This window comes from Mustela erminea, chromosome 11 (genome assembly GCF_009829155.1).
Source record: "Mustela erminea isolate mMusErm1 chromosome 11, mMusErm1.Pri, whole genome shotgun sequence".
NCBI classification, from domain to species: Eukaryota; Metazoa; Chordata; class Mammalia; order Carnivora; family Mustelidae; genus Mustela; species Mustela erminea.
This window is the reverse complement of record NC_045624.1, coordinates 37,072,868-37,099,803: the sequence shown is the minus strand read 5'-3', so window position 1 is coordinate 37,099,803 and position 26,936 is coordinate 37,072,868. Positions and strand designations below refer to the sequence as shown.

The 26,936-nt window shown below is 42.9% G+C and overlaps 1 protein-coding gene and 1 long non-coding RNA gene across 4 annotated transcripts in view; one reads left to right on the top strand and one right to left on the bottom strand.

The window, feature by feature from the left end:
• Positions 1 to 26,936, bottom strand: part of DOCK4 (dedicator of cytokinesis 4) — a 431,597-nt gene that overhangs the window by 146,309 nt on the left and 258,352 nt on the right. For all 3 annotated transcript variants that reach the window (XM_032304000.1, XM_032304002.1, XM_032304001.1), the window contains exons 13-16: positions 24,862 to 24,987; positions 15,551 to 15,675; positions 14,520 to 14,682; positions 8,356 to 8,462 (exon numbers count right to left, since the gene is read on the bottom strand). In XM_032304000.1, coding sequence (XP_032159891.1) covers positions 8,356 to 8,462; positions 14,520 to 14,682; positions 15,551 to 15,675; positions 24,862 to 24,987 — 521 coding nt within the window. The remainder of the gene's footprint in view (positions 1 to 8,355; positions 8,463 to 14,519; positions 14,683 to 15,550; positions 15,676 to 24,861; positions 24,988 to 26,936) is intronic.
• Positions 4,040 to 26,317, top strand: LOC116568545. The gene is made up of 3 exons (XR_004276669.1): positions 4,040 to 4,052; positions 13,250 to 13,255; positions 26,225 to 26,317. It is a non-coding gene; the product is annotated as an uncharacterized LOC116568545 (long non-coding RNA).

The following is a 26,936-nucleotide window of genomic DNA, read 5'->3' as shown; positions in this document are numbered from 1 at the left end:
GCGCCACCAGCAACGGTTTACCTCACCTCTCCTCCAGCCTGGGAAAGTCAAGACCTCAGCATCTGAGTCTGTCAGAGGTTTGACACCTTGACAATTGTCACAGCTCAAGTCTATCACTCTTAGTCAAGTGTAAACATAACCATTAACATAAATATTAGGACACAAAAGTTAATTCAAGATCTTCCGCCAAGAATACTGGGTGTGTGTGCATGTGCATGTGCATGTGTGTGTGTGTGTGTGTACTCATCAGGGAAGAGCTGGTGAAGAGAATTCTACCCATCTACTCAGTAAAGAAAAGCACATAATCACTCTTGGGTTTCAATGAACCTTTTGATGATAACATTTGCCAGAAGTTTGACACTGATTTTTTTTTTTCCTAGGTGGGTGGGTGGGTGGGTGGAGGGGTCCAATAGGAGTCAAAGGAGATAATGCTAGGCATGGGGTTAGATTTGGAGGTTTTAATCTATTTCTGAAAAACTGCAGTGGCCTTGAGAAATTGTATGGAAAAATCTCACAGCACATCTTTTATTGTTCTCTGAGGTTCCCAGCATGCATCCTTAACACATAATACAAACACTGGAGACTTTAAAAGCAATCCAAGCAATTACCATTTAGGACGGTTTATTCCACATCAGGCCCTGCAAAGCACTTTACGTGCATTTTCTTATTCTCATAGCAACCTCAAGAGGCAGGACTCTGGAACCTGAGGAGCTGTGTGATTTGCTCGACATGACATTACTAGTAAGTGTCAGAGTCAGGATTTGAACCCAGGTTTGTGTTCAAAACTACTGCGGAACAGTGTCTCCTTCAAATGTTGTTTTAACCAAGTTTTGAGTTTTGCTATAATTCAGTAAACATTTACTGATTTACAGGTAACATATTGAATGGTGGGTAAGGCTAAGAAAACCCAAAAGGTTCACTTCTCTAAAATAAAGGTCTGTGTGTGGGAGATACCCTGGGAGGCAGCTCAGAGTGGTCTGTGGAGCTGAAATGGCTCTGTGTCCAATCCGCCCATGAGCCCTACAGAAGGAACGGCTGGGCTCCATTCTGAAACCACGAATGGAATGAGGAAGGTCACATGCCCTGGATGCAGTGGGGAACAAGGCCAAGTGGGAGCAGATAAGGCACGACACTGGAGCTTAGGGACCTAACAGGTGAGGTAGAGATCATCTGTCATTTCATCTGATGAAAGAGAACCAACTGTAGAGAAACTGGGTTGGGGAGCACTGAAGAGAAGTGGTGTTCCAGAAAGTCGGCCTCTAGGGCAGAGGCAGGTATCAGCAAACACTGAAGCCAAGAAGGTTCTCCCGCCTTTTATGAGGACATGCACGGATGATTAGCAAAAGCCAGGCGGTGAGGAAGGAAGGGTCAGCAGTAAATTCCTCAGGCCTTCTTCAGCCAGACTGGAGAAGGGACTGTGCTGGGAGTACAACTCCGAAGCAGGGTAAGGGGGAGAGAAAATAGAAACGAACAACCCCACTCCGCGACTCTGAAGCTAAGAGTCCATTAAGTCACCGAAAGAAGCTGGAAAACGATGTGCAGCACTGCCTGTGTGTTACTTGGAAATACTGATATGGAAGAGTCGGGGTTGCGTGTCCGCAGGCCTGTGAGTCTGAGACTGACCCCTGTGATGCTACGGCCTTCTACAAAGCTTTAGTGCACACACGTGAGGCGTGGTCTTGTCACCACACCAAGATCCAGTTACACCCCTCTACTAGATGAGCGGTTAAACACAAAGCACTTGCATTCTGGGGACACTTGCCCAACAACTGCTTTGCTTTGGGCATAAGGACAACTTTTTTCCATCACATCTGGGGCAGACATGGAACAAGGCAATGAGGACATGAGAATGACAGAAGCAAGACCATAGCCTCTTGAGGCCACTACCAGATTACAAAAACAAAACAATGTCATTGCCCCAGTAAAGGACAATATTCTGTGTTTCCTTGGATGTGCTGGGATCTGTGCAAGTCACCTCAAAATGGCGTGAAGTTAATTTATTACAATTTAGAGAGGAAGAACTGAGAACCAGCCCTCTGCTTTACTACACTTGAGACTGAAATCAGACCTGATAGGAGAAATGTGCTCAGACTCTCACAGAAGAACTAAATGCAGGCTTTGGGAAGCTGTGGTGCTGTCTCAATGAGCTCTAAGAGGATACCTCTTAGCTTACGGTCTGTTCCTCTGCCCAGGGTTAAAACCAGTTGGCAGAGCAATGGATGGTACATCCAGGCCAGCTTGTTGACCCAATGTCTTAGACATGTCACAGAGAGCTGCAATGGTCAGTCACAAGCAGTGTTCCAGAAACATGGTGCCTGCAGTAATACAAACTGTGTGACCAAGCAATGAGCATCTAAGTTTTATGCAGAAATACACTGGTACGGAAGTTCATCATACGTTAATCACCTTAAGGGGTCTGTAATTTTTGTACTGCAGAAAGTACGGAGTTAAATTTTAAAAACACAGTAAGTTAAACAGTCCAGTCGGAACTGTATTTTACCAGTTAATCACACCAGATTTAAACAGCTGTGGTAGGATAACACCTTCTTTTAGGGACTTTCTCAGTATGATTAGCCATTCTGGAGGATATTATTAAAAGTTTATTAAATTCTTATTTGTCAGTCCTTTAACTTGGTGTTAAGAATGTACCCAGGAAATAAACACAGTCCCTGTCCCTGAGGGCATGGAATGTCTGACCCCTGCACCTGAATACCCATGACGAAGCTGCGATAAGGGCCACCGGGTTCCAGGGGCTGGGGGCGGGGCTGCCTGACTTTCATAGAGAAGAGGCGCACCCAGCAGGCAAGGCAGGAAAAGGCATATTCTGTGGACGAAATGGTAGCTATCAAGGTACTGAGAGAAGGAAAGCACATACAGGAGACTCCGGGGCCAGGGCAATGAAGAGCCACGTGGGAGGCTGGACTGGACTCCCAAACAGAAAAATGACGGTGGTGGAAGAACTCGTGAAATTCAGGTACTGCACAAAGGTTAATTTAGTTTCCATAAATATGCTGTAGTTACGTAAGATGTTAACATAAGGAGAAGCTAGGTGAAGGGTATATGCGAATTTTCTGTACTATTTTTTCCAAATCTTCTGTAAGTCTAAAATATCTTAAAAATAACCTTCTTTTTTTTTTAAGATTTTTTTTTTTTATTTGACAGAGAAAGATCACAAGTAGGCAGAGAGGCAAGCAGAGAGAGAGAGAGAGGAGGAAGCAGGCTCCCTGCCGAGCAGAGAGCCTGATGCGGGACTCGATCCCAGAACCCTGAGATCATGACCTGAGCTGAAGGCAGAGGCTTAACCCACTGAGCCACCCAACCCCCCACATTTTTTTTTTAAGTACAGGTATATTCAGACAATGATATAGACCTTAGTAAGTCTGGCACATGGGATTTCTCAATACAAAAAAGCCTTGGAACTGCCCTAGACCTCTCAGGAGAAACCGAAAAGAAAGGCTCCCATGGGGACCTGCAGAATTTGAGGTGTCTGTGTCGAAGCCCGCTGTGGATGGTCAGGAGGCTGGTAGAAGTTCAGGCCTGGAAGTCCGGTGTGGCTGTCAGCAACAGAGGTGCGGTGATGAGCGAACCCATGGAAGTCGCTGAGACGGTTCGAGACCACAGGAGTCAGAGACGATGGCCAAGGATGAAATCCATGGTAACACCCAGGTGTAAGGAAAAAGACAGAAGGGTCCTCAAAGGGAAAAGAAGGATGAAACTCAGGAGAAAACCGTCCAACAGACCAAAGAATGTGGGATTTTCAGGAAGGGTCAGCAATGGTGTTACATGCTGCAAAGAAGTAAGAAAAGATTCTCAAAGTGGCCAGTGGCTTTAGCCACTTTCGGAAGACTGACCATGTCCTGGTATAATTCGTAAGACTGAAAGGGCTTTTTGGAAGTCCCACTAATAGCTTTCAGTGCCAAGATCAAGTCCACCTATGAAATTACCTTAGACTTTTTGTCTTTTTTTCTGTTCAGTGTGGCATGTTTCTGTGTTAAGCGTATCAGCTTACTTCTAATTTTTAAAATGTTATAGGTGTTTCATTTTTTTTTAAGGTGTTTAATTTTTAATTTCTCTCATGCTAAGTAATAAAACAAGGGTTATGTGACCCAGGTTGGGCACTAGTGATTTCAACAGAGAAAGTTCATTTGAACTTTGGGCACAGAAACAGCCTGAAGAGCAAATGGAACGCAAGGAGGTCGAGACTATGAGGGAAGACCAGCTTTTCATGGAGACGGAGGGTGACGGGAAGGGAAGGGGGAGGGAGTGGTCATTTGAAAAGTTTTTTGTTGTTTTTGTTTTTAAGAAAAAGGCTTGAGCGGGCCCATGGTCTGAGAGAATACAGTCAGAAGAAAGGAAACAGCTAGAGTTGCAGGAGGAAGAGGAGACAATGGGAAGAGCCGGGTCTCCGGGGAGTCGAGAGGGAGGGGGATCCTGAAGGAAGCAGGTGAAAAAATCAGGCTCGGAGAAGAGTCTTGGCCCATCGTCTGAGACAGGAAGCAGGAAGGAAGGGAAGGATGCCGGTAAGTTTGCAGGTGGCAGAGGAGAGAGCATGGGAAGTTAAGAAAGTTCCTGTCTGCTGGTTTCTGTTTCTCTGCTAAGTAGAGGGGAAGTGGTGGGGTAGGCAGAATGGTAAAATCTTGTAAACAGCTCTTGTTGGGGCTGATCTGTAGTAACTCATGGCCAACTGGGAACAATCACCCTTTGTAAGCTGCATTGCAACTGTGTGACCTTGTCATGTGTCTCTCAGCCTTGATTATGATGGTTTTTATCAATAAGAAGTTTGAGGGGCGCCTGGGTGGTTCAGTGGGTTAAAGCCTCTGCCTTCGGCTCAGGTCATGATCCCAGGGTCCTGGGATGGAGTCCCAAATGGGGCTCTCTGCTCAGCAGGGAGCCTGCTTCCTCCTCTCTCTCTGCCTCCTGCTCTGCCTACTTGTGATCTCTGTCAAATGAATAAATAAAAATCTTAAAAAAAAAATAAAGTAAAAAAAGAGAAATAAGTTTGAAATTTTACGTAGTCAAAAGGTTTTTTTTTGTACCTAATTTCTAACATGTGAGCCATTCTTAGAAAGCCCCTCCTTTCCTCAATAGTATAAGATCATAAAAATATTCAGTTGTATTTTTAAGGCTCTTACAAGTATTTTTTTTTTAAAACCTTTAATCTGGCACTTGTTTTGGTCTAAGAAGCATGGTAGGAATCCAGCTCTTTCTTTTCCCCCAACACCCATCATGGTCATCTCAACACTACTTATTAAATGGGCTATCTTTTCTACTCAATGATTTGAAACCATTCCTCCTCCTTCCCCCCCACCATTTCCTACTTTTTTTTAAAAATAGTAAATTCAAGGCTGCAATTATCAGCAGGCTGTGAGTTTTCCTGCCATGGCAGAAGAAGGATAAGCATTATGCTCAAAATATGTTTTTATAATCCTTATACTACAAGTGGCCTCAGGCTGAACCTGAACTTGCTGGCTCAGTACTATGAAAAAGAAAACCATGGCACCTACTAGACTAAAAACAAAAGTTGTTATACTTGGAGAGAATCCCACACCTCTTCAAAAAAGCAACACCGAATAACCTTAAACACAAGATAAAACAGCTACTCAGGGTTCTTCTGTGGGCCTGATGCGTCCTGATGGGTCTCCTCAAAGCAGGTCTGCCCCAAATTAGACCATCTACAGACACCATCCTGAGCCTCCTTTGTGGTCGAGAATTATCACTGGGAACACCTGCCTTTTAAATTGCTCAAGCTCAAATAAATACATTTTCCTATGTTTTATGGATTGGAATTCTGAATACTCCATGAAAACTTTAACAAGGGTCTGAGCAGATTCAAAGCTCTGCTTCTGGGAAAAGTTTTACCCTTGCCAAAATATACCCAACAGTCCTCTGATATCAGAATAGAATGGTTCTCTGTCTGGGAATCGATGCCAGTTGAACTCCGAAGTGCTTCTGTAGAGAAGCAAGGCCTGCTACCTGTCCTCCTGGCACTTTAAGTATATGGAGTCTTTAAACGCCAACTATGAATCTTGGTCTTATTTGTATTCATTAGGAGGGGTCAACCTGGACTTGACTGGACAGTTAGCACCTGCCCCCAACACTGTCTAACCCACAGGGGAGAAAGCCCATGCTTGATGTACCATATAAAAGGGATTCATCCTTCTATACATTATTGGGAAACTGGAGCTCAGTTTTAATTAACTTAGCCCTGCCTTTTCTGAGTCAAGATTTAATGTCACACAGAGGTAGCATCACAAACACTCACACAAAATACCATTACGTCTTTTGAAAAATTGTAGCTAAAGACATTGCCTGTCATGTATCTCACAAAAGGCACCTCCCACCTAATAGTGAGATAAGCCGATTGAGTTCCTCTGTTTGCTTTATTGATTACTTGAAGATATTTTTTTTTCTTTGTATTCTATCATTGTAAGCATCTTTAAGTTCCTTTTTGAAGTAGAGAGAACATAAGTGCCAGAAACAGGACAGACTTGAACTGTTTTGGTCACCACATTTCCAGTACCTAGAACAGTGCCTGTCATTTGTGGCCAACAAATGCGTTGAACAAATAACTAGAAAATAAAAGATTCAAAAAACATGCACATACATATCCATGCAGGTACCAGCATAAATGATGTGATGTGTTATGCACTGACACTCACTTTCTTAGCAATAATTCAAAGGTAAGGAAAGTTTTGTTTGTATCTCCTTCATTCATTCGGGGAATCTTTGTTGGCACATTGCATGTGCCAGCACCCCTGACGCAGGTGTTACTCTTAGAGGATTCCTAAATCCACTGGAGTAAGCGGAGGGAGCATCAGATAATTAGGGGACAGTATTAAGAGTACCATGGTAAGAGATGTGTCCAGATATCCAGAGAACTCACAGGGGAGTGGTTGGCCAGCTAGGAACACAGGGAGTGGGGGCCGGGGAGGGAGGACCATTCTTCTGATGCAAGGTGTGCTAAAGGTGCGCCTCCAAGGGTGAGCAGGAGTTAGCCATGAGGAGAGGCAGGGGAAAACAGATCTCTAGGGGTGCCAAGGGCAGAGTCAGAGCAGAGAGAACCAGCAGCCAGTGGGAACAGGAGCTAGAAGGAGCTGGAGGTGGTCATGGTATCAAGAACAGAAGGCTTCAGAGGTGATGTGTTTGGGAGTTGAAGCTTTGTACATCCTGAGGGGTCTGAGATTTATTTTCTCAGCAATCAGGAGTTTTTTTGGGGGGGTGGTTAAACTGGGCAGTGTAAACTAGTCTGACCGGTGCCTTAGATGGGTCACCCCAACAGCTGATGAAACCTGGACCAGAGGGAGACAAGAGCCAGGGGGGCAGGGCCACTTAGTGCAGGGGTGAGGTGGGAAGAGCCTGGGCTGTCATGTGATTACAGAAACAGAGAAATTCAAAAGAGAAGTGTTTTTGGAGGAAATTATGTATTTTAATTCTGTGTTTTACAGTGGCTAGTATTTCTCTTCCATACTTTATTAGTACTAGTATTCCCAGATAATTTCTAAGGAGCTCTGGTTTTACTGATTTTCTTTTCATTGCCTACTACAGTCTACTTTGTTCCCAATGTTTTTATGACGATTCTTGATGCACAAAATAGAAAGTGACAACCGCTGACATTGTTAGGACAGAGGACCACAGTATCTCTCCCTACTTAGTGAGAGCAGCAGACCAGAAACATGTAACGATCACCCTGTTAGGTTTACTCCTGGGGCACTATGGCTCTAGACAGGAAAGCATGTATGTACTGGAAATATTCAAAAACCTATTTTCAAGGTTACTGAATCTTCTTATAGCAACGGAAAGGACTTTAACTTAAGGTCAACACGGAGACTTACCCAGACATCTACACCTAAGTTAAGATAAAGATATAAATCATCTTTAAAACAGGCTTGCATGGAGGACATGGGGACTTAGAGTGGAGAAGGGAGTTGGGGGAAATTGGAAGGGGAGGTGAACCATGAGAGACTATGGACTCTGAAAAACAATCTGAGGGTTTTGAAGGGACGGGGGGTGGGAGGTTGGGGTACCAGGTGGTGGGTATCATAGAGGACACGGATTGCATGGAGCATGGGGTGTGGTGCAAAAATAATGAATACTGTTATGCTGGAAATAAATAAATAAATAAATAAATAAATAAATAAAATTAAAAAAAAACAAAATAAAAATAAAAATAAAACAGGCTTCACGATGACACAGAATGTACAGACCATCCTTTCAAAAAGACTCCTTCCTAGCAATCTTCCAAACGAGTATTCTTTTCAGTCACTTCTTTCTCTTTTCCAGAGTGATAACAAGATAATGAGTTAATAATTCAGCCCTGTTTATCACAGCCCGCCGCCAGCATCTGACTGATGTTACCTTATGCACGATGAGCTCATGAGTGCCATCTGGAAGAGTCCTACCATCTTCCTGCATCAGGGGGACGAAGGAGAAACCAAACAATTTCTTCTCTCCTTTCTCCTTTGCTGTGAGAAAAGAGAGAAAGAATTATTTGCTTTTTAAAATGCCTGTTTATACACCTGTGTTCAGACTTGGACTGCCAACAAGCATGATCAAGAAAAACAACCCACGCTCACCAGTTTCCTCTACATAACAGAGAGCGCTTTTGTGATGAGACCTCTACCTACAGCAGCCACCTTCCAACCCGTATTCCTGCCCTGTAGCCTGCAAAGGACACTGCCTGATGAATTTGCTTCACGGGACTCACTATCTGAAAATACATTTTAAAAAAATTTCTGGATTGTCTGTTTTTTCTCTTCATCTCCTATCCTCCAGCCCCAGCCATAAGCATCACTGAGGGCAGGATTCTTCTATGTTATTTTTATTCTAACCTTGGTACCTCAAAGAGTGCCAGGAACATAGTAGGTTCTCAGTAAGTATATGTTAAATCCATGAACAAGTGAATGAATGGACGTGAAATTTGATGTTTTGCTTATTATTGATGCAAAGGTGGTTTCTAGGCTCTGCTTGGCCTATGACAGAACTTTCCCTGTGTCTACATGTGTGATGAGGACAGAGAGCCCTGTAGAAGCTACTTCCTTGGGATCTTAGACATGTGGATAAACAACATGAACTGCTACCTGTAGTTTAAGAAGAGCCTATTACAGTAGTATTCTGGAAGCTGGACATGGGGCCATGAGGTTTTCATATGCCTAATGAAGAATTACAAGGGCTGGAAAGGTTGAGGGTCATTGGCAATTATGTACAGAGAAGGAAACTGACATCACATGATATTAGGGAACTTGCTCTAGATCTTGAGAACCATTCCAATTCTTTCTATCAACTTCCTTCTTCTCCAAAAATGGAGAAAGCATTAAAAGCAACTGGTTGGTTCAATTTGACTGTCTCCTTGTATTTAGATGTTCAGGAGCAAGTTCCAGGACCTGCAGCCTATCCTGGGCGGGACGGTTATTCTTTCCCACACAGAGGAGGAAGTGGAGCATTATACTTGATAGAAGAGTTCAGCTCTGGGAAAGCAGTAAGGTCTGAGCTAGAGGAGTTAGATATGGTGACCTTGAAGATCCGAGAAGAGACTTCAGCAACATATCATTCCCTCACGATTGCTTTTGCCATTTCACCACGGGGAAGTGGGACTCCACATAGAGAACAGTAATTTTGGCTTGGTGGTTTTGGCCCCTAGCATGAGGACATCCCCGAAAATGTGATTCTAGCAAAGTATTTTTTTCTAAAATCATTAATTTCAACCTCAGAGAGAAACTGGGAAAATATCACTGTTCTTTGAAGTTAAGTGAAAATCACAGTGAAGATCTGTAGGATGAGATTTCTACATCAATGAGAGTGCTGGCTATGGAACTGAAGATTTGGGGGAAAAGACTTACTTAGAAGTAATTTCTCAAGTTAATGTGACTATCTTTTTGTGTCATTTTTGGTATTTAATTTGGAAGGTAACAGGAGTCTGTGAATGAATAAAATTAGCAAAGGTAAGAAAAAAAGCAATGGTTTCCCTGAATTTGTCTTTTGTTATAAAAGAAAAATAAACACCAAAGTTTAAAGTCCATGGCCTTTTGCCCTGAGCTTCTAGATCAGCATTAATAAGCTGATGTGACCCCCTCTTCTTACTAATAAAGACCCTACGTTTATGGATTCTACCTCCTAACTTTCCAGTCCGCCCTGATACCCCAAATCCAACAACTGTGCCCTGGGACCTCCAATTTACTGACCTCCTTCCCCAGGCCTCTCCAGCCTCACTTCCCATTTCTAGGCTCCATCCTTCTAACCACTGTGAATCCTGTCTACCCACTACTCCTCCACACTTCCCATTATTATAAGGTAGCACTGCACCGGGCTGAAACACAACCTGCACTTTAGTCTACACCTGCGCCACACTAATCTCACTTTAATTGACACACATTAACCACAGATGGGCCTTGAGCTGGGCAGATTTGCCGCATTTTCCTACCATCTCACCTTTCGACTTTTGAGACGAGGGATTTCATCCATCCTCTTCCCTTCCCAAGCTGCCAAAACCTCAGCATGGTCCTCACTCTCAGCAGACACGCAGAGGACCCCCACACGTTCCGCCCATTACCCCACCTGCATGGGCCCTCCTGCACTATTGCCAAAACTGTCCACTTAACCCGGAGCACTGGACCCCATGCTTCCCTTCCTCAAGGGCACTGCTCCTACACTTGTCCCCTCTCTCTTCTACACATCAGTTTGTTCTCTCTACTGAATCATTTGCACCAAACATGTTTTAGAACTCCAACTTAGGAAAAATCCCTCCCATGACCCACCATTCCATCCCACTTCTCTGCTCTCTTGTAGTCTGTTTTTTAAGATTTTATTTATTTATTGGACAGAGAGAGAGATCACAAGTAGGCGGGGGGGCTGGGGAACAGGCTCCCCGCTGAGCAGAGAGCCCGATGTGGGGCTTGATCATGACCTGAGCTGAAGGCAGAGGCTTAACCCACAGAGCCACCCAGACACCCCTCACTTGTATTCTTTATAGCAAAGTTTCTGGGAAGATCTGTCTGTACTTACTGCTGCCCTTCCTTTCCTCCACCTCACTCTTGGACTCACTCGCACCAGGCTTTCATCACCACCAATCCACTAAAACCACCTGTCAGGTTCAATGACTTCCATGATGCCAAACTGGGTGATAATCACTCTGTCCTCCATTTACTTGATTTATCACTGGCACCTGACATAGCAGATCAATTTCCTTTTGAAAACCTTTCTTCAGGGCACCTGGGTGGCTCAGTGGGTTAAACCCTCTGCCTTCGGCTTGGGTCATGATCTCAGGGTCTTGGGATCGAGGCCACATTGGGTTCTCTGCTCAGCAGGGGGCCTGCTTCCTCCCACCACCAACCCACCCCACCCCCGCTCTCTGCCTGCCTCTCTGCCTACTTGTGAACTCTCTTTCTGTGTCAAATAAATAAAAAAAATCTTTCTTCAATTAACTTCCTGGCTTCTATTCCTGGATTCTCCTTCCACCTCATTGGCTATTCTGTCTTAATTTCCTTAGTGGCTTCTTCTCATTCTCCCAAGCTCTCAATGTGGAAGTACCCCACAGATCCGTTCTTGGACTTCCCTTTCCTATCTAACCTTACTGTTTAAGATCACATCCGGTGTCACGGCTCTGAGAATCAGGGTCATCAGTGATATGCTGGAGCTGGCCCGTCGTGCTTGCAAGAGTTGGCAATGTGCATCTTTTCCCAACTCCAAGTTCAGTGACGGTCATGTTGGGAGCTTGAATTTGGCCATGATGGGGGTATTTACTCAATGGAAATCAGCAAATCCTCTAATTCAGGGCTCCCTTCTCCCCCAGCTCAAGTGCTGGTTATTAAATATTTACAGTACACCACTGAACTCTGTGTCCTCCTTCTCAAGTTTAAGTCTCTAGCATGGATAGCATTCAATGGTCTATCTGACATCTTGAATGTTTAGGAGACCTCACAGATTTCACATGCAATGTTTGGTTTTTGCTCTCCAAAAAGGTTTTTCCTGTTGCCCTCCCCACTTCAATAAATGATCACTTCATTCTCAGGCCAAAACCTTGGGGGTCATCCTTGACTCTTCTTCTTCCTTCAAATCTGGTCTATCAATAAATCTGTGAAAAAGAATTGACCTACTATCATTCTAATGCAAACCATTTTAACTCGGGGGACTGCTGAAGTCTGTTGGTCTTTCGGTTCCCACCCACAACCCATCACACAAAAGCAGACCAGCGCATCTTTAATCTAAATCCTCTTATGGCACTCCTTGCTCCAAACAAAGTCTGAAGTCTTGCCCATGACTTACAAGGCAATGTGGGATCTAGCTCCCTCCCTACGTCTCTGGCCTCATCTCCAAACTCTCTCAGCTGCTCATTCTGGCCTCCTTGATATTCCTTGAATTGCCAAGCATGTTTCAACCTTAGGTGTTTTATATTTACTGTTCTCTCTGCCTATAACTTTCTTTCCCCAGACACCCAAACGCTCATGCCTTTATTTCTTTCAGCTTGTTGCTGATACATCTCATTATTGGAGAGCTTCTCTCTGACTGCCCTTTGTAAAACAGCATCACAGCAACATCCCTTTCCAGCACCTAATTCCAGTGTAATCTTCTTTACTACGCTTAGAACAGCCTGATACACTACCATGTAATTATTTGCTCAGATACTGTCTGTCTTCCCTTCTTAGCAGGAAACCTCTATGAGAGGAGATATTCTGTTGTGCTCACTCATGTATCTCCAATGCCCAGGGAAGTGCTGGACACATAGGAAGTGTTCAGGAAACATGTGTTTTATGAATAAAAGATACTTCTTAAATAAATATACATACACAGGGGCACCTGGGAGACTCAGTCAAGCATCTGCCTTTTGACTCAGGTCATGATCTCAGGGTCCTGGGATGGAGCCCTGTGTTGGGTTCCCTGCTGAGTGGGGAGTCTGCTTCTACCTCTCTCTCTGCATACCCCCCTCCCCACTGCTTGTGCTTTCTCTCTCTCAAATAAATAAATAAAATCTTGCTTTCTCTCCTGCTTTTGCTCTCTCAAATAAATAAATAAAATCTTAAAATACACACAGACACACAGAAATATTTGGGAGCTCATGTGATTAAGTAATTGCTCTGATTATTCAATTTATGGGACTATGGGGATTTTTCTCCTTCATGCTTGTGCTGTTTCTTCTGAACCTTAACAATGAATATTCAAAAACCAAACTGACACTGTGAACAATGTTTGAAATATAAGGACAAGAGGACAGATCTAATGGGTTTTCCTGAAAATTGCCTTTCTTCCATTTTTCAAGTTCTGAGTTAAAATAAATCTTTCCAAATGCTCTTTCTTCCTTTTCTCTCATTTCATCTTTACTTTTCTCTCTCCTTTTTTTACCTTAAAGCTCAAAGCTTGTATTAGCTCGACTGAGAATTTATAACAAAGACTGGGGAAGGTATGCTACGGCATCATTCCAAGTGCTTTCCGTTTTGCCACTCTAAATCCTTCTCATAACCCTCCTCTGGGAATTTGGGAGAATGGTAAGACCTTGCTAGTCATCTCCCAACATTCTGAAACATCCACCAAAGAATAATTACTGGAGCGCCCTGAGCCAGTTCCAAAATATGCCATCATCCTTGCAATAGACAGTCGTCCTCTCTCTGAATCCTGGGTGAATTACACAGCACTCAGGAGAGGTCACCGCATATCTACTGGCAATGGCCCATTCTTTCCAGACTAGAGAGGAGCCTGCTGCTTCTCTAGTAGTGATTCCTCTGGTACCCCTTGTTTGCTCCGGAAGCAAGCACTTCTGGTAGTGTCCAAGTTATACTTCAGAGACACAGAGACACCAGAAGATGGGAGTGGGGGCTTGAGAGGGTGGTAAAGAGAGCAAAAAAATTAAAGTAGAGATGTCAAGAAATGACAATTTTAGGGACAGTGGTGTTCATATGGGCAAATCCTGGATTATCTCTCCATTTTGGGTTTTTTCAGTTCTGCAAAATGAAGCAATTAATTCACATCATCTCTAAGGCCTATTTGACTGACATTACTTGTCATTTGAACACTGAGACTGCACGGTGATGCAGATATATGCAAATCAGATATCACTCTGAGCCAATCGGAAGCTCTCCTGAGGACTTCCCAGGCCCAGAAAGGTCCTCCTGGGTTCCCCTGAGCCAGTGTGAGAGCTGGGTGAGCTCGTGGCTGGAGAACAGCAGATGGGTTAGGACTACCTAAGCTCCCCTGAGTCAGACAAGTTTTGATTCTGTGAATCCCCTTTCTGTCTCATCTTTCCAGACTATGAAACTGATGAACTCATTTTTATGAAAATGAATGATTTAGGGCGAACCCTGTAGACTTCCATATGTACTGTTTCCCTCCTTTTCCTTCCTGAATGTTTCCACAGAGGTTATTGGTTCTTCGAGAAGTGAGCCCACTCACCTCTCAGGACTCCACTGACCTTCACCTCTCCCTCTAGAAGGTCTCTGCTTTGTTACTCGGTCTGCAGATTAGCCCACACTGTCAGTACAGCTCAGCAAGCGCCTTACCCCAGCACAACAAAGCCAGCCCCAAGAAACACTTACTGGAACAATGCCGAAATTCAAAGCGGATGTGCGCGCCCCTGAATTTATCCACAGGAATGGGAAGTTTGAGCAGTTCGGACCACCTGGGACTGTTGTTATGATAAAGCACGAAGGAGTGGTACTCACTAGCTGGCGGCTCTCCAGAGCCGAAGGAGATAAAATCCTAACAAAGGAAACACACCGGTTAAAGACAGCTTCATTTAGAGATTATCTGAAAAACAGCGGAGCAATTGCTTTGCTCTATCTGCCTGCTCCCCAAACGGCACTTCATGGAGAATGACCTCCCCACCCCATCCTTTGCAGGGCTGTTTTACACCTGCTTCTGCCAGCGGCTGCTTCTGCTTAATGCCCATGCATATCTCCCAGGGCCTACTGTGCTGCTTAATGCCCATGCACATCTCCCAGGGCCTACTGTGCTGGGGGTGGACCTTGGGGACAAGTACGAGATGGGCAACTGCACTCCCAATTTGGAGTTCAACTATGCGGCAAAGTCCTCAGCCTGCCGCTTTCACAAGCCGGTTCTGTGCCTCCCTGGGAAATGCAAGAAGCTGCAAGGCTCACACAAAACACTTCTTGCATACAGGAACCTGGTATCACCACCCCAATCAGTAACAGCTCACTTGTCAGGCCCTATTTTGATCAAAAGGAAAATACATGGGATGAAATGTGGCAGTTTTTATTTATTGTTTTTAACCAGTTGCCAAAGACCAAGTGTTCATCTCCAAAACTAGGACAGACGAAAGAGGGAGAACGGAATGACAATAAAAACACGACATTTAAAGAAGAGCTGCTGTGAGGAAATTACTGCCACAATTCATGAAACAATCCAACTGTAAAACCTTTTTGTTTCTCTACTTGCTTTTCTGGAGGGTATTTCAGTGATGAGAAAAAGGGAAGAAAACTACACAAGGGTAGAGAAGAAAAGTCAGATCGAAAAGAATGCAAACCAGAAATTAACTGATGACATTAAAGGTGAACCCAAAATGATGACGTGGGATTGTTTTACCATCAAGGACCCAGCAGGCGCATACCTTTAAGATCTGGCCACTACTCTCCACAATGAACATGGTCACTTCCACATTTCTGGCCACGCTCTTCCCTCCTTTCTCAAATTCGCCCCTTTCTATAGTGATGTATAAATCATTTCTCATTTCACCTAGTAGGAAAATTAAAACCATGTTTATATATGTGTGTGTGTGTATGTGTGCATGTGTGTGCACACGTGAGTATGAAACTAGGAAGTGTAGTAAAATACACAATCAAGAAAAGCCTTAGTCCATAAAATGTACTGTGATAGCATACATATAAAAGTAAAAATATTATACTTACACTTCTATATAAGGGTCCCCACCCTCATTGCCAATATCCAAGAGAAGTGAAGGCCAGCTTCTGCTGGTCTGAATTTGCAATACTGAAAATGTTCGGTGAGGAGGTGAATACAGGGATTGCGTAGGAAGGTGTTGTCAAGTTTTACCATTTTTCAATATTTTCCTCATTTCATTTATGAGGTGTGATTACAAAATGACAGCCTAGCAGGGTGGCTCAAAGAAGCCAGTCTTAATACTTTATAGACACAACACTTTAAAAGTAGAAGAAATACCCAAATGGAATAAAATGACAGGACTGCAAAGGGTAGGGTTACAATTTAAATCTTTTTCAAAATTCGTGGACAAAATGATCTCACTGCTGAAAGAATCCAGGTTAGTGCTTTATGAACACAGATGTAGAATAATTCAGTTATGCAGACAAACTTGGCTTCACATTCCTTACCATAACGCTATAAAACAAATAAGATTCAAACTGACATAGTCTATGAGTGCGTATGCCATTTATTTTTTTTTCTCCATTGGTGACTTATAAAATTTACTGCTCCAAGAAAAAAGAGAAATTTGATGCCAAGGAGCAAACTTAGGCAAACAGGCTAAAAGAATGTTTTTCCTTTCCTATAAGAATTAAGGGTAAGTGGTGAGTGACTAGGGAAGTGAGAAAGAAGTAAACAAACTATTACCATAAAGTTTTTGAAGATTAATACTGGTAAGGTCAGCAGAGTTGAATACACTTTTACTTAACATAGTTTTCAAACATTAGAAGAATCACTGTCAATACTCTTTTTTTTTCCTCTAATAAAAAAGTTCTCCATAAAAAAAGCACAGATCACTAGAATGAACAATAACCATACAAATAAGCCCACAACTAGGAGATTTAGAAAACTTCCTGACCAAAGCGTGTTCAAGAAAGTACTCTAGCTTTCAAAACCATGGGGGAATACCAGCGTGACTGGTCACTTTCCTCCACGAAGACCAACTTTTGATGATGGCATCATTTACGAATGACCCAAGCTGACCGGGAAACAGACGGCCCATTAAAGAGAGAAAATGAGTAAGTCCCAAAAAGGATGAAATCGAAACCACCCTTTACAAAGAGCATGTAAAAAATACATGGGAATTAACGGATATAGTGGTCTCTGGCTTATGCATTTCTAGTAGTCTCAGACAAATCGATTTGGAGAGGCAACGATCTTGGAGTTCCGGGAGGAAACCAATGTGTTTCACCAGATTTAAAATTAGATCTATACGCTTTATAACTGTTTTGTTTGAACCATCTCTTTTGTTTTAAATTTGTACAGAATGGCCCAGTAAATTTTTATAAGCTTGTTTGATTTTGTTACTATATGCATTCATTACTGTACACATACGCATCCTTAATATAAACTCATTCTAACAATTTAATAATCCCATTACAAAACGAATGGTACATTCACAGGCTCTGTCCTCTGAATCAACCAATTTCAATCAAATCAAAATAGGCCTGGTACGCTAATGGTCTGCACACGTGTTCTTTCAAGAATATGTCTGGGAGGAAATTCTTGACAATAGTTTCCCCACTAACAGATTTGGCAGATGAAAAAGCAACACTCAGTTCAAGGTAGTTGAGAGCAAAAGATGTCCGTTAACAAGAATCCAATTCCTTTGCTTCTTAGAGTAGGTGACACATAATGAGCGGCTCTGCTTACGAACAGACTACAGCATACGCTGATTAATGGGAAGTATAGCTACAGGGTATCTACCTTAGGAAGTTCTCAGAATGAGTCATTAGCTAGTCCAAACCACATGGGATTAACTGTCCTGCAAAATGAAGAGTGTTTCTTGGGGAGGGGCCTTCCATGCTCAACTTTTGAAAGGAATGGCAACTCTGACTTTAGCAAAGGCAAGAGAGGATGAGGGAGGTTCGCAAGGTGACCAGTTCTCCCCAGGCTGTAGGCTAGGCCTGAAGGAGGAACGGGGGTGGTGGGGAGAGGAAGGTAGTGCCAGTGTTAGGAAATTCTGCCTCCATGTAGTCATTCAGCAAAGATATTCTGAGCTCCCACTATGGGCCAGATATTATTCTAGGCCAGGTAGACACAGCTGTGAACAAAGCAAAAATCCTTTTCCCACAGTTAGGATTCTAGGAATGGGGAAGTCTTTAATAATGAAGTTAAATATACAGCTTGTTGAATAATAATAGGAAGTGGTGGGGATAAAAGTAAGACCAAGAAGGGGCATAGGGAGTGCTGAACGGCGGCAGAGGGGATGTCATGTGAGGAAAGACCTCTGAGGAGATGAGAGATCTGAGGAAGCTATGCTGTAGTTTGATCAAGGAGCAAGGCTGGAAATGGTATCAGCTTCCCGAATCGATCCCCAAAGCCTGTTTCGCTTACACCACAGCTGAATTCTTCCATCTCTTCTGATTTCAGAAAAGTTCAAAGAAGCCTAAAGCATTCAGAGTTACAGGAAGATTGGAATAAAAGATCTGGATTCAAGTCTCTCTCTCTCCCTCACGCTGCTCTCTGCTCCGTGTGACTGAAGTCTGAACAGGGTAATATAAACCTCTGGGCCTCAAGATTTTGTGTTACTAAAATAGGGGTAGGAGGGACAAGAAGACTACTTTGTTATGTTAGGCTGTGTCTGTGACTTAGAGAAGAACTTCAGAAATACACACATTCATAAATAAGAGCCCCTTAAGCACACGCTTTCCTCTTCTGGTCTTCAACGGACACTCTCCCTGCAACGCCTTTTTCTCTTGCAAACCTTTTAGACTCAAGTAGGATGTGTCTGAAAAGAGAACACAGAGCAAGGAGAACATTTCTCCCAGATGACATTCTACATGCGTCTCCCCAGGAATTCTGCAGCTTGCTGCGTTCCAATACCGCAAGGTACCCACCTTGCCAAGATAGGCGGCAGGAAACAGTTGAAACATGTGCTAATTAAAATCAATACACTTGAGGTCAGCTCTGGAGAAAACTAATAAGCCCAAATGGCATTAAGAAAGCATCTTGGGTAATGAAGAGAGCAACCATAAAGTAAGAAATGGAGTCATAGCACTAGTGTGAAAAACTACTTTCCTGACAATGTTTATTATTAACACCCTGCACCTCTCAAATTTAACACTCTGTAAATTTGATGGGCAGAACACTTTCTTCTGTTCAGCAGGCCCACTGGTTCTGCCCATGTGAGGGCTTCTGAAAATATCACTGTAGACAGAAAAAAATGTAAGGTCACAACAATGGGACCAAATACAAAAGAGTTCAGTGACTGCATCAAATGGGGTTGATTTATGGCTTGACCTCAAGAGCCAAGAGGCTTCTATCAGTAGCTGAGAACCATGATCTTTGATTCTGGGCTGTGAACTCCCTGTGTAAAGCCCGGCAGCGTAAGCTCACATCAAGTAAACCACTGCTCTCAGCTACGGGCTGATCAGGGGGCCTTAATCTGTGCTGGATGTTTGTTAACATTTATGGAACTGGACAAGAAAAGTTTCTGTCCCTTCATCAAAAACAAGTCAACATGGCGGGGGGGGGGGGTGGCGCCTGGTTGGCTCACTGGATTGAGCATTTGCCTTCGGCTCAGGTTATGATCCCAAGGGTCCTGGGATAAAGTCCTGCATTAGGTTCCCTGCCCTGCGGAGAGCCCTCATCACCCCTCTCCCTCTGCCTGCCGCTCTATCTACTTGCACTTTCTCTCTATCTCTCTGTCAAATAAATAAATAAATAAAATCTTAAAAAAAAAAAAAAAGTCAACATGGGTCTGAGACTAAGAACTTCGATCATACTAATGATGAGGACAGTGGTAGTAGATAGATGGGAGCTGGGTACTTTGCCAGGCGCTATAAAGGCAACAGCTCATTCAACTTTCACATCAACATTTTAAGAAGGCCCTATTATTTCTATTTTATTAATAAGAAAACAGATGTGTAGAAATTAAGAAATGTGTCCAACATATCATCAATGTATATTAAAATAAAATCATTTTTTTAGTATGAAAAAGTGTAATTTAACAGGGTGAGAATGGCCATCAAATAATCTAGTGCAATTCAACTTTCTTCACCAGACCAGTGCCTTAAGCAAGGAAGGGATGAGTCCTAGTCTATTCTGCATGGGTCGGCCCAAGCTTGAAGTACTGATTTCAGTTCTAGAGACCATCTTTACAGAACCGGGACAGATAGGAGCAGTATCATTCAGATCATTAATAATACAGAGAAAGGGCTTAGAACCCATCAGAGGAGGAATGACGGTGACAAGAGAGTTAACTAAATTTAAAAATGTTGAGGTTGCAAGCAGAAAAACACAACCCAATGGATAAAAGGTGTAGAGAAACTGGCCCAACACGACAGAGGTCATTCTGAGATATGGTGTGTTCTCGGCCATTATTAATATTTAAGTATGTGCCAGAAAACCATCACCAGGAACCCGAGGAAGAAATTCATGCAATGGATACACGGGTTGGGCTGCATGGCCCTTCATGTGTGCAGCAGACAGAAAAATGACACCCCCTGCACGCCCAAAAGATGTCCCAGTCCTAATCCTGGGAATCTGTGAATATGTTACCTTACACAACAAAAGGGACTCTGTGGCTATGATTAATTAAGTAAGGATCTTGAGATGGGGGAGATTTTCTTGGATTATCAGGATAGGTTCAATAGAATTATAAGAGTCTTTATAAGAGAGAGAGGGAGGCATGAGGGCCAGAATCAGAGAAGAGGATGTGATGAGGGAAGCAGACATTGGCATGATGTAGGGCCATGACCCAAGAAGCGCGGGCAGTCTCCAGAAGCTGGATAAGGCAAGGAACTAAGTTCTCTCTTGCAGTCACCAGGAAAAATGTAGCCCTGCTAATAGGGTTTGCTTTTAGCTCAGTAAGACCTGTACAAACTTTTGATCTCCAGAACTGGAAGAAAGTATTTTTGTGGTGTTTCAGCCATCCCGTCTGTAGTGATCTGTAATAGCAGCCATAAGAAACTAATACAATATGCCATCTGTACCCAAGATTCTACCACCTCACGATACAATCACAGGTGGGGGGGGTGGGACAGGGACAAGATCACATGTAACTGGGTATCAAAGCAGACCACAGAAAGGAAACATTTACGGATGGGCTGAGAACCAAACTTTGGCGTTCTCACATAGAGTGGACTTTTGTGAAATCTATTCATGTCTTCTCTGTTTTTTTTTTTTTTTTCCTGTCATTCTCATTTTTGTTTTGCTTTATTTTAGAAGGGTATTGAGATGGTGAACTTTTGGGGGACATAAATTTTTAATTTTTGCTTGTACATTAAACAACCGATAGCGAATACTACAACAGCACCCACGGTAGGCCTGACAGAACAGTGTTGTGTCAAGACGGGAGAAGGGATGGGCTGAGGCTCCCTGATGTCCATCACACTCTAGGATGAGGCATGGATTTCTGGTAGGGCCAGCTGAGGTAAGTCCTACACCCTTGAGTAATGGCCTGTGACTTCAACATTTTAGAGGCAGCAGACCCTCCCTCATTCTGATTTGGGGCTGGAACCCCAACCTCAGCGATAACATGGAAGATTCTTAGCCTCCACCTCTCTCAGATCACTGTGGTATTCATTGGTTGAAAGACCATGATGCCCTTCCCTAGCATGATCGTGGGGTTTAGGTCTCAGCCAAGTGGTTACACATATATGATATGGAGGCCCAGTGACTTGGACGGAGGAATAGTGAGGTTTGGTTAGATTTAGGATTTTTTTTTAAGATTTTATTTATTTGACACAGAGAGAAAAATCACAGGTAAGCAGAGAGGCAAGCAGAGAGGCAGGCAGAGAGATGGGGGGAAGCAGGCTTCCCACCAAGCAGAAAGCCTGACGGGGGGCTTGATCCGAGGACCCTGAAATCATGACCTGAGCAGAAGGCAGAGGCCTAACCCACTGAGCCACCCAGGCACTCCTTAGGATGTATTTTTAAGGAAGATCCTATCATACTGGCTCCCACCTGCTTCCCCCAAAAGAAGCCTTATCTCAGATGCTGCTGTGTATCTGTTGATACAAATGTCTCTGTCAGAGACTGATAAAGAATAATAATATACTTAAAAGAAAATCTCAACCCCTCCCTCCTCTAACACTCCACAACTTTTACTTAATTCCTTTCAGGGTTAGGAGCTTCACAGGCCTCCTACGAAAGACTGAATGTACCGGAAGGATTTAATTAAGGGTTCCTTAACAAAGAGTGAGTTTAACCAGCTGGTACAGGGGAACAAGCCTCCAAGGGAACAGGCACAAATGCGGAAGATGAAGTAGGGAGACAATGATTAAAGCAAGGACCATTTCGCCTAGAAAGAACAATAAACTCAGAATAAGAATGGACCTTCAGGGGCGGGGCAAGGGGTGGGCTCAGCCTGACCTCCCATGACATTCCAGACACATCAGCCAGCTTTGCTTCAGAATGTCTGGTGGATGGAAACTCAGTGCTTCCCGATATTCAGTACAGTCTGTTAAGACATTTAGAGGCAGGCTGTCCAATACTGTAACCGCTGCCACATGTGGCGACTAAGTACGTGAAATGTGACTTGGCTGAAAAGAGATGGGCTGTCAATGGGCAAGACTTCGCAGCCTTCAAGGATGGAGGTTAAAGAGGAGAGTGTACCGTAGCTCATTAAGAATTTTTGTACATGAATTATTTATTGAAATGGTAATATTCTGAATGTAGTGGGTCAAATAAAATACATTATTAAAATTAATCTCTACTTTTTCTCACTCTTGAAAGTGTCTACTAGAGAAGTTACAATTACATTTGTGGCTCTAATTATAGCTCTACTGGAGAGAAGGGATTGAAATATTTTTGCTGCTCTCCCTGTCAAGGGCTCAGAGAGCAAACGACGGAACGTCCGGCAGAGCTGCGTGGTTTGTGGGGAGCAGTGTTAGAGCTTCAAAGGAAGTGACTTGTCCTCTTTGAAAATTAGACACCCTAAGAAACAAAGTGCTGGAAGACCGACCCGTAACAACGGGGAAGGGTCATGGTGGCTGGAAAGTGCATGGCCAGATCACCGCCTCACACTAGCTGACAGCTCAGACACATGCCCCTCCAGTAGCCAGACCAAGGGCAGAGTTTCAGTTTCTGTGTTTTTCTCATTCCAGAAAGAGTCTGGCACCGATGACATGCTATGATCCTCAACAGGAGTTTTGTGTACACTCCTGTCAGTGTCAAGACCACAGGTAAGTCCTTCTGCAGAGACTCGGTCGCTACGTTGATGAGCCTGCACCGTTGGTCCAAGCACAGGCCTCCCCTGTCCCGACCCCTCTCAGAACACGAATCAACTGTGAAGGATGAATCTAGAAAGGGAAAGGAAAATTTAAAAAAAAAACATGCCAGCAAACGGTCAGTGCAACCCTGGCCTCGAAAGTATGCCTTCTCACGGAAGAATTCTGCACAAGTCTGCATTATGGCCACCAGTGAGAACCAACTGACAAGTCAACATTCTGAAATAAAGGGAGACGGAACAATGAGCGCTTGTTTGCCAGTGCAAAAAAATTCCACTGAGTTTTAAAGTTGCTGTCGGCTGTTTATGTAAACACACGAGCCTTTCCCTTCTTCCTCTAATTTGGAAGATGAAGAAGCCACAGAAGGAAAAGAAGAGAAAAAGAAGCAAGTACTTTAAAATAATCTCTTGGCATCCCCGGCACGGCAGACTGGGGTCCAGGAGACTGATTGCCTGAGCAGGGAGAACCTCGCCACTCCACGGTGGTGCAGCAGAGGGACAGACGCGAGCCTTCTTCCACTCGAAGTTCATTTCCATCATTAAAGCCAGACAAAAGGGACATGAGCGCAGCACATCCCAGACCATTATTCAGCTGGTGAAGTGTCATGTTGCTTTGTGTTTTTCCACTTGTCAATGATACTGCCCAGAGACCAAGCTGAGGAATTCTTCCAGCAGCTGTCTGCATTCTGTTTGAAAATATGTTTTTTATATTAGATTTGCCCATCAATTTGCTTCCTGGTGGCATGAAATTTTTTTCTTTTTTTGTTACAAAGGAAATACCAGTTATTTATAGCAACTGAAGGAAATAATGATGGGGTGTGAGAGCAACTGAGTAACAGGCCACCAAGTAAACAGTTCTATAAACAGTCATTTTCAACAACAGTAGCATGAGATGCTCAGACACAGCCGGTCCCTAAGCCAGGTCAGGTCATCTCGGGAAATTTCCAGGCTCTTGCTGAGCCTTCCCTGCATGAACAGATTTGCATAAAGAGATCACGAGATGCTGCAACAGGGCAATGTTGGTCATTTCTGCGTCACATGAGGTCTTCATGCGCAGCGGCCTCACCATCCCTCTCACAGCTGTGCTGGGAGCCTTGTCCAATGCAACTTCCCGCGCTTGCTTCCACATACGAGATTTAACCAGAGATTTACCTGATCTCATTTCTAAAAATATTGTTAACAATTTCAGAGTATTTCATCTGGTCTACGTTTCTCTTGGTTGTAGAGGGTGGGATGTGGGGCACGGAGAAATGTTACCACTTGGCATTTACTTGAACAACGTGACTCTCATTAAACGCTTAAAATTAGATGCTTTTTTTGAGTCCTTTCGGATTGTTAGGAGAGATCTGAATAGATCTCAAGCAGAAGTAGGAAAGGTGTAGAAATACATATGTATTTGCATATGGCTGCTTATTTACATATACACAACTTAGAAAAATCCTCCAAGAAGGGCGAAATGCTGCACAACAATTATTCTTATCAAAACCTGTAAGGATTTCCCCGAAGTGACTTCACTAACATTCTCCACCCAAGGGTAAAATTTTTTCTGGATCCTACCCCAGTTTTCCTTCTTCTTAAGGGTCATAAAGAATGTAGCATGGCCCTCTAAGTTATCCACCCCAAAATAATCAAAATGTAAAGATTTTTTTTTTTAAGAAATCTTTGCTTATTTATTATCATATACCTCATTTCCTTCTTTAGCACGGTCCATTGGAACTCTTCAAATCTGACTATCTGAAAATTTCTTAAGTGTCAAACACAGACATAATAAGCATATGTCAACCTTTGGTCCATCTCAAGTCACTTACCAGGCATGATGATATTAGAGAAACCCAACTTCCTCGTTATAGATACTCCGTGAGAAAATACTGATGAGTATTCTCTTCTGATTTGTTCAATGTCTCCATGTAATAGCTGTAGGGAAACTGCTAAACCTAAAATAAATGAGAGATACCAGAGTAAAAAATAGAAGGACAGAAATAGCATGAATGGAAATCTGAACTTGCTTCAACAAGCCCACAACTATAATAGCATTGTTTCAAATGAAAGGTTACTATGCAGACAAAATTTAAAAAAATCTATAGGAATAATTTCTAGAAAACATTTTTCCTACTTGACTGTCTGAGTTTTCTTGTGTTTTAGGAGGTTCATAGCGACTGGAAAAAACTTGAGCAGAACACCAAGAAGAGGAAGTTTCATTTCAGCATCTACACCCTCTTCTCCAGCAACCCCCGCCAGAAGGAAATGTCCTTGCACGAACACGCGTGCCAGCAACTGTCAGTGGCTACCTGGCCCTTGAAGACACTGATCTCAAAAGTGGAGTTCTCATTTCCTTTAACTCTATAAAACCTTTGAATACTTACTAAACACTATAAAGGTAGACACAACAATAAAGTCATGTAATAATTCAAGGATTTTAGGGATATTCATAGAGAATTTCTTAAAACATAAGGTACAGGGGTGCCTGGCTGGGCTAAGTGTCCATTCTTGGTTTTGGCTTAGGTTGTGATCTCAGGATCATGACACTGAGCCCTGCAAAGGGCTCCGCGCTTGGCAACGAGTCTGCGTGGGATTTTCTCGCTCTGCCTCTGCCCTTCCTCCTGCTCATGCACACACTCTCCGCCTCTCAAAAAACAAACAAACAAATAAATCTTTAAAAACTTAAGTAACAAAGGTAGTTATAACAAAACCAAGATTATATTAATATTATGTGCATTAGAAATTCCTAATGGCATTATTTTCTGAGAATTTAGCAGGATATAGGCCACTTTGACAAATAAAAGGGTATTTAGTTGGTAAAGTAGTAAAATTAACTTTTTTTAAACCCCAATTATAGTGACATCATTAGAGTGGGATATATAAAAGATGAATGATAAATTTTTCTTATTTTCCCCAAATCTCAGGCAAAAGAAGTACAGAAAGGAAATTAATGTCATCTTTGTGAATATATTTGTGTATTTCTGAGAGGCTACTTCTGTTTTTTAATTCCCTCTTGCTTTTCTTCTGTTATTTTAAACAAGAAAGAACAAAAAGAAAGTCCGTTACTTACATTAGTGATAGAAAATGAAGCCGATCAAAGCAGACTTATTTTTAAAACTTCCAGTCATCACTAAACTGAACTCAATTTTTTTCTTATCTATTTTATTATTTGTTTTTAATGAAAATTTTTAGGTAGTTACCATACAGTGCAATGTTGGTTTCTAGAGTAGAATTCAGTGGTTCATCACTTACATACAGCACCCAGTGCTCATCACAAGTGCCCTCCTTAATCCCCATCACCCATCTAGACCCTCCCCCCACCCCCAATCAACCCTCAGTTTGTTCTCTATGATTAAAAGTCTCTTATGGCTTGTTTCCCTCTCTCCCTTTTTCTCTTCCCCCTTCCCATATGTTCATCTGTTTTCCTCCTTGAACGTCACACATGAATGAGATCACGGTATCTGTCTCTGACTGACGGACTTTGCTTAGTGTAATACATCGAGCTCCATCCATGCCTTTGCAAATGGCAAGATTTCATTCTCTTTGATGACTGAGGAATATTCATTGTATATCAATATACTACACCTTCTTTATCCATTTATCAGTTAATGGACATTTGGGGTCTTACCATAGTTCGGGTATTACTGATGATATTGCTGTAAACATCAGGGTGCACGCATCCCTTTCAATCCATATTTCTGTATTTTTTGAGTAAACAGCTAGTATGAACTCAATTTTAAAATGTATTTGGACGGTGGACTCAAGAGGATAATAAATCTGTGCTCCAAAGATTCTCTATGTCATTACTTACCACATGCAAGCTATCATTCCCCATTCATAATTTATAGTATTTCAATACTATCTCAAACATGAACCATAAGAATGACAACAATCATGCTGGCAT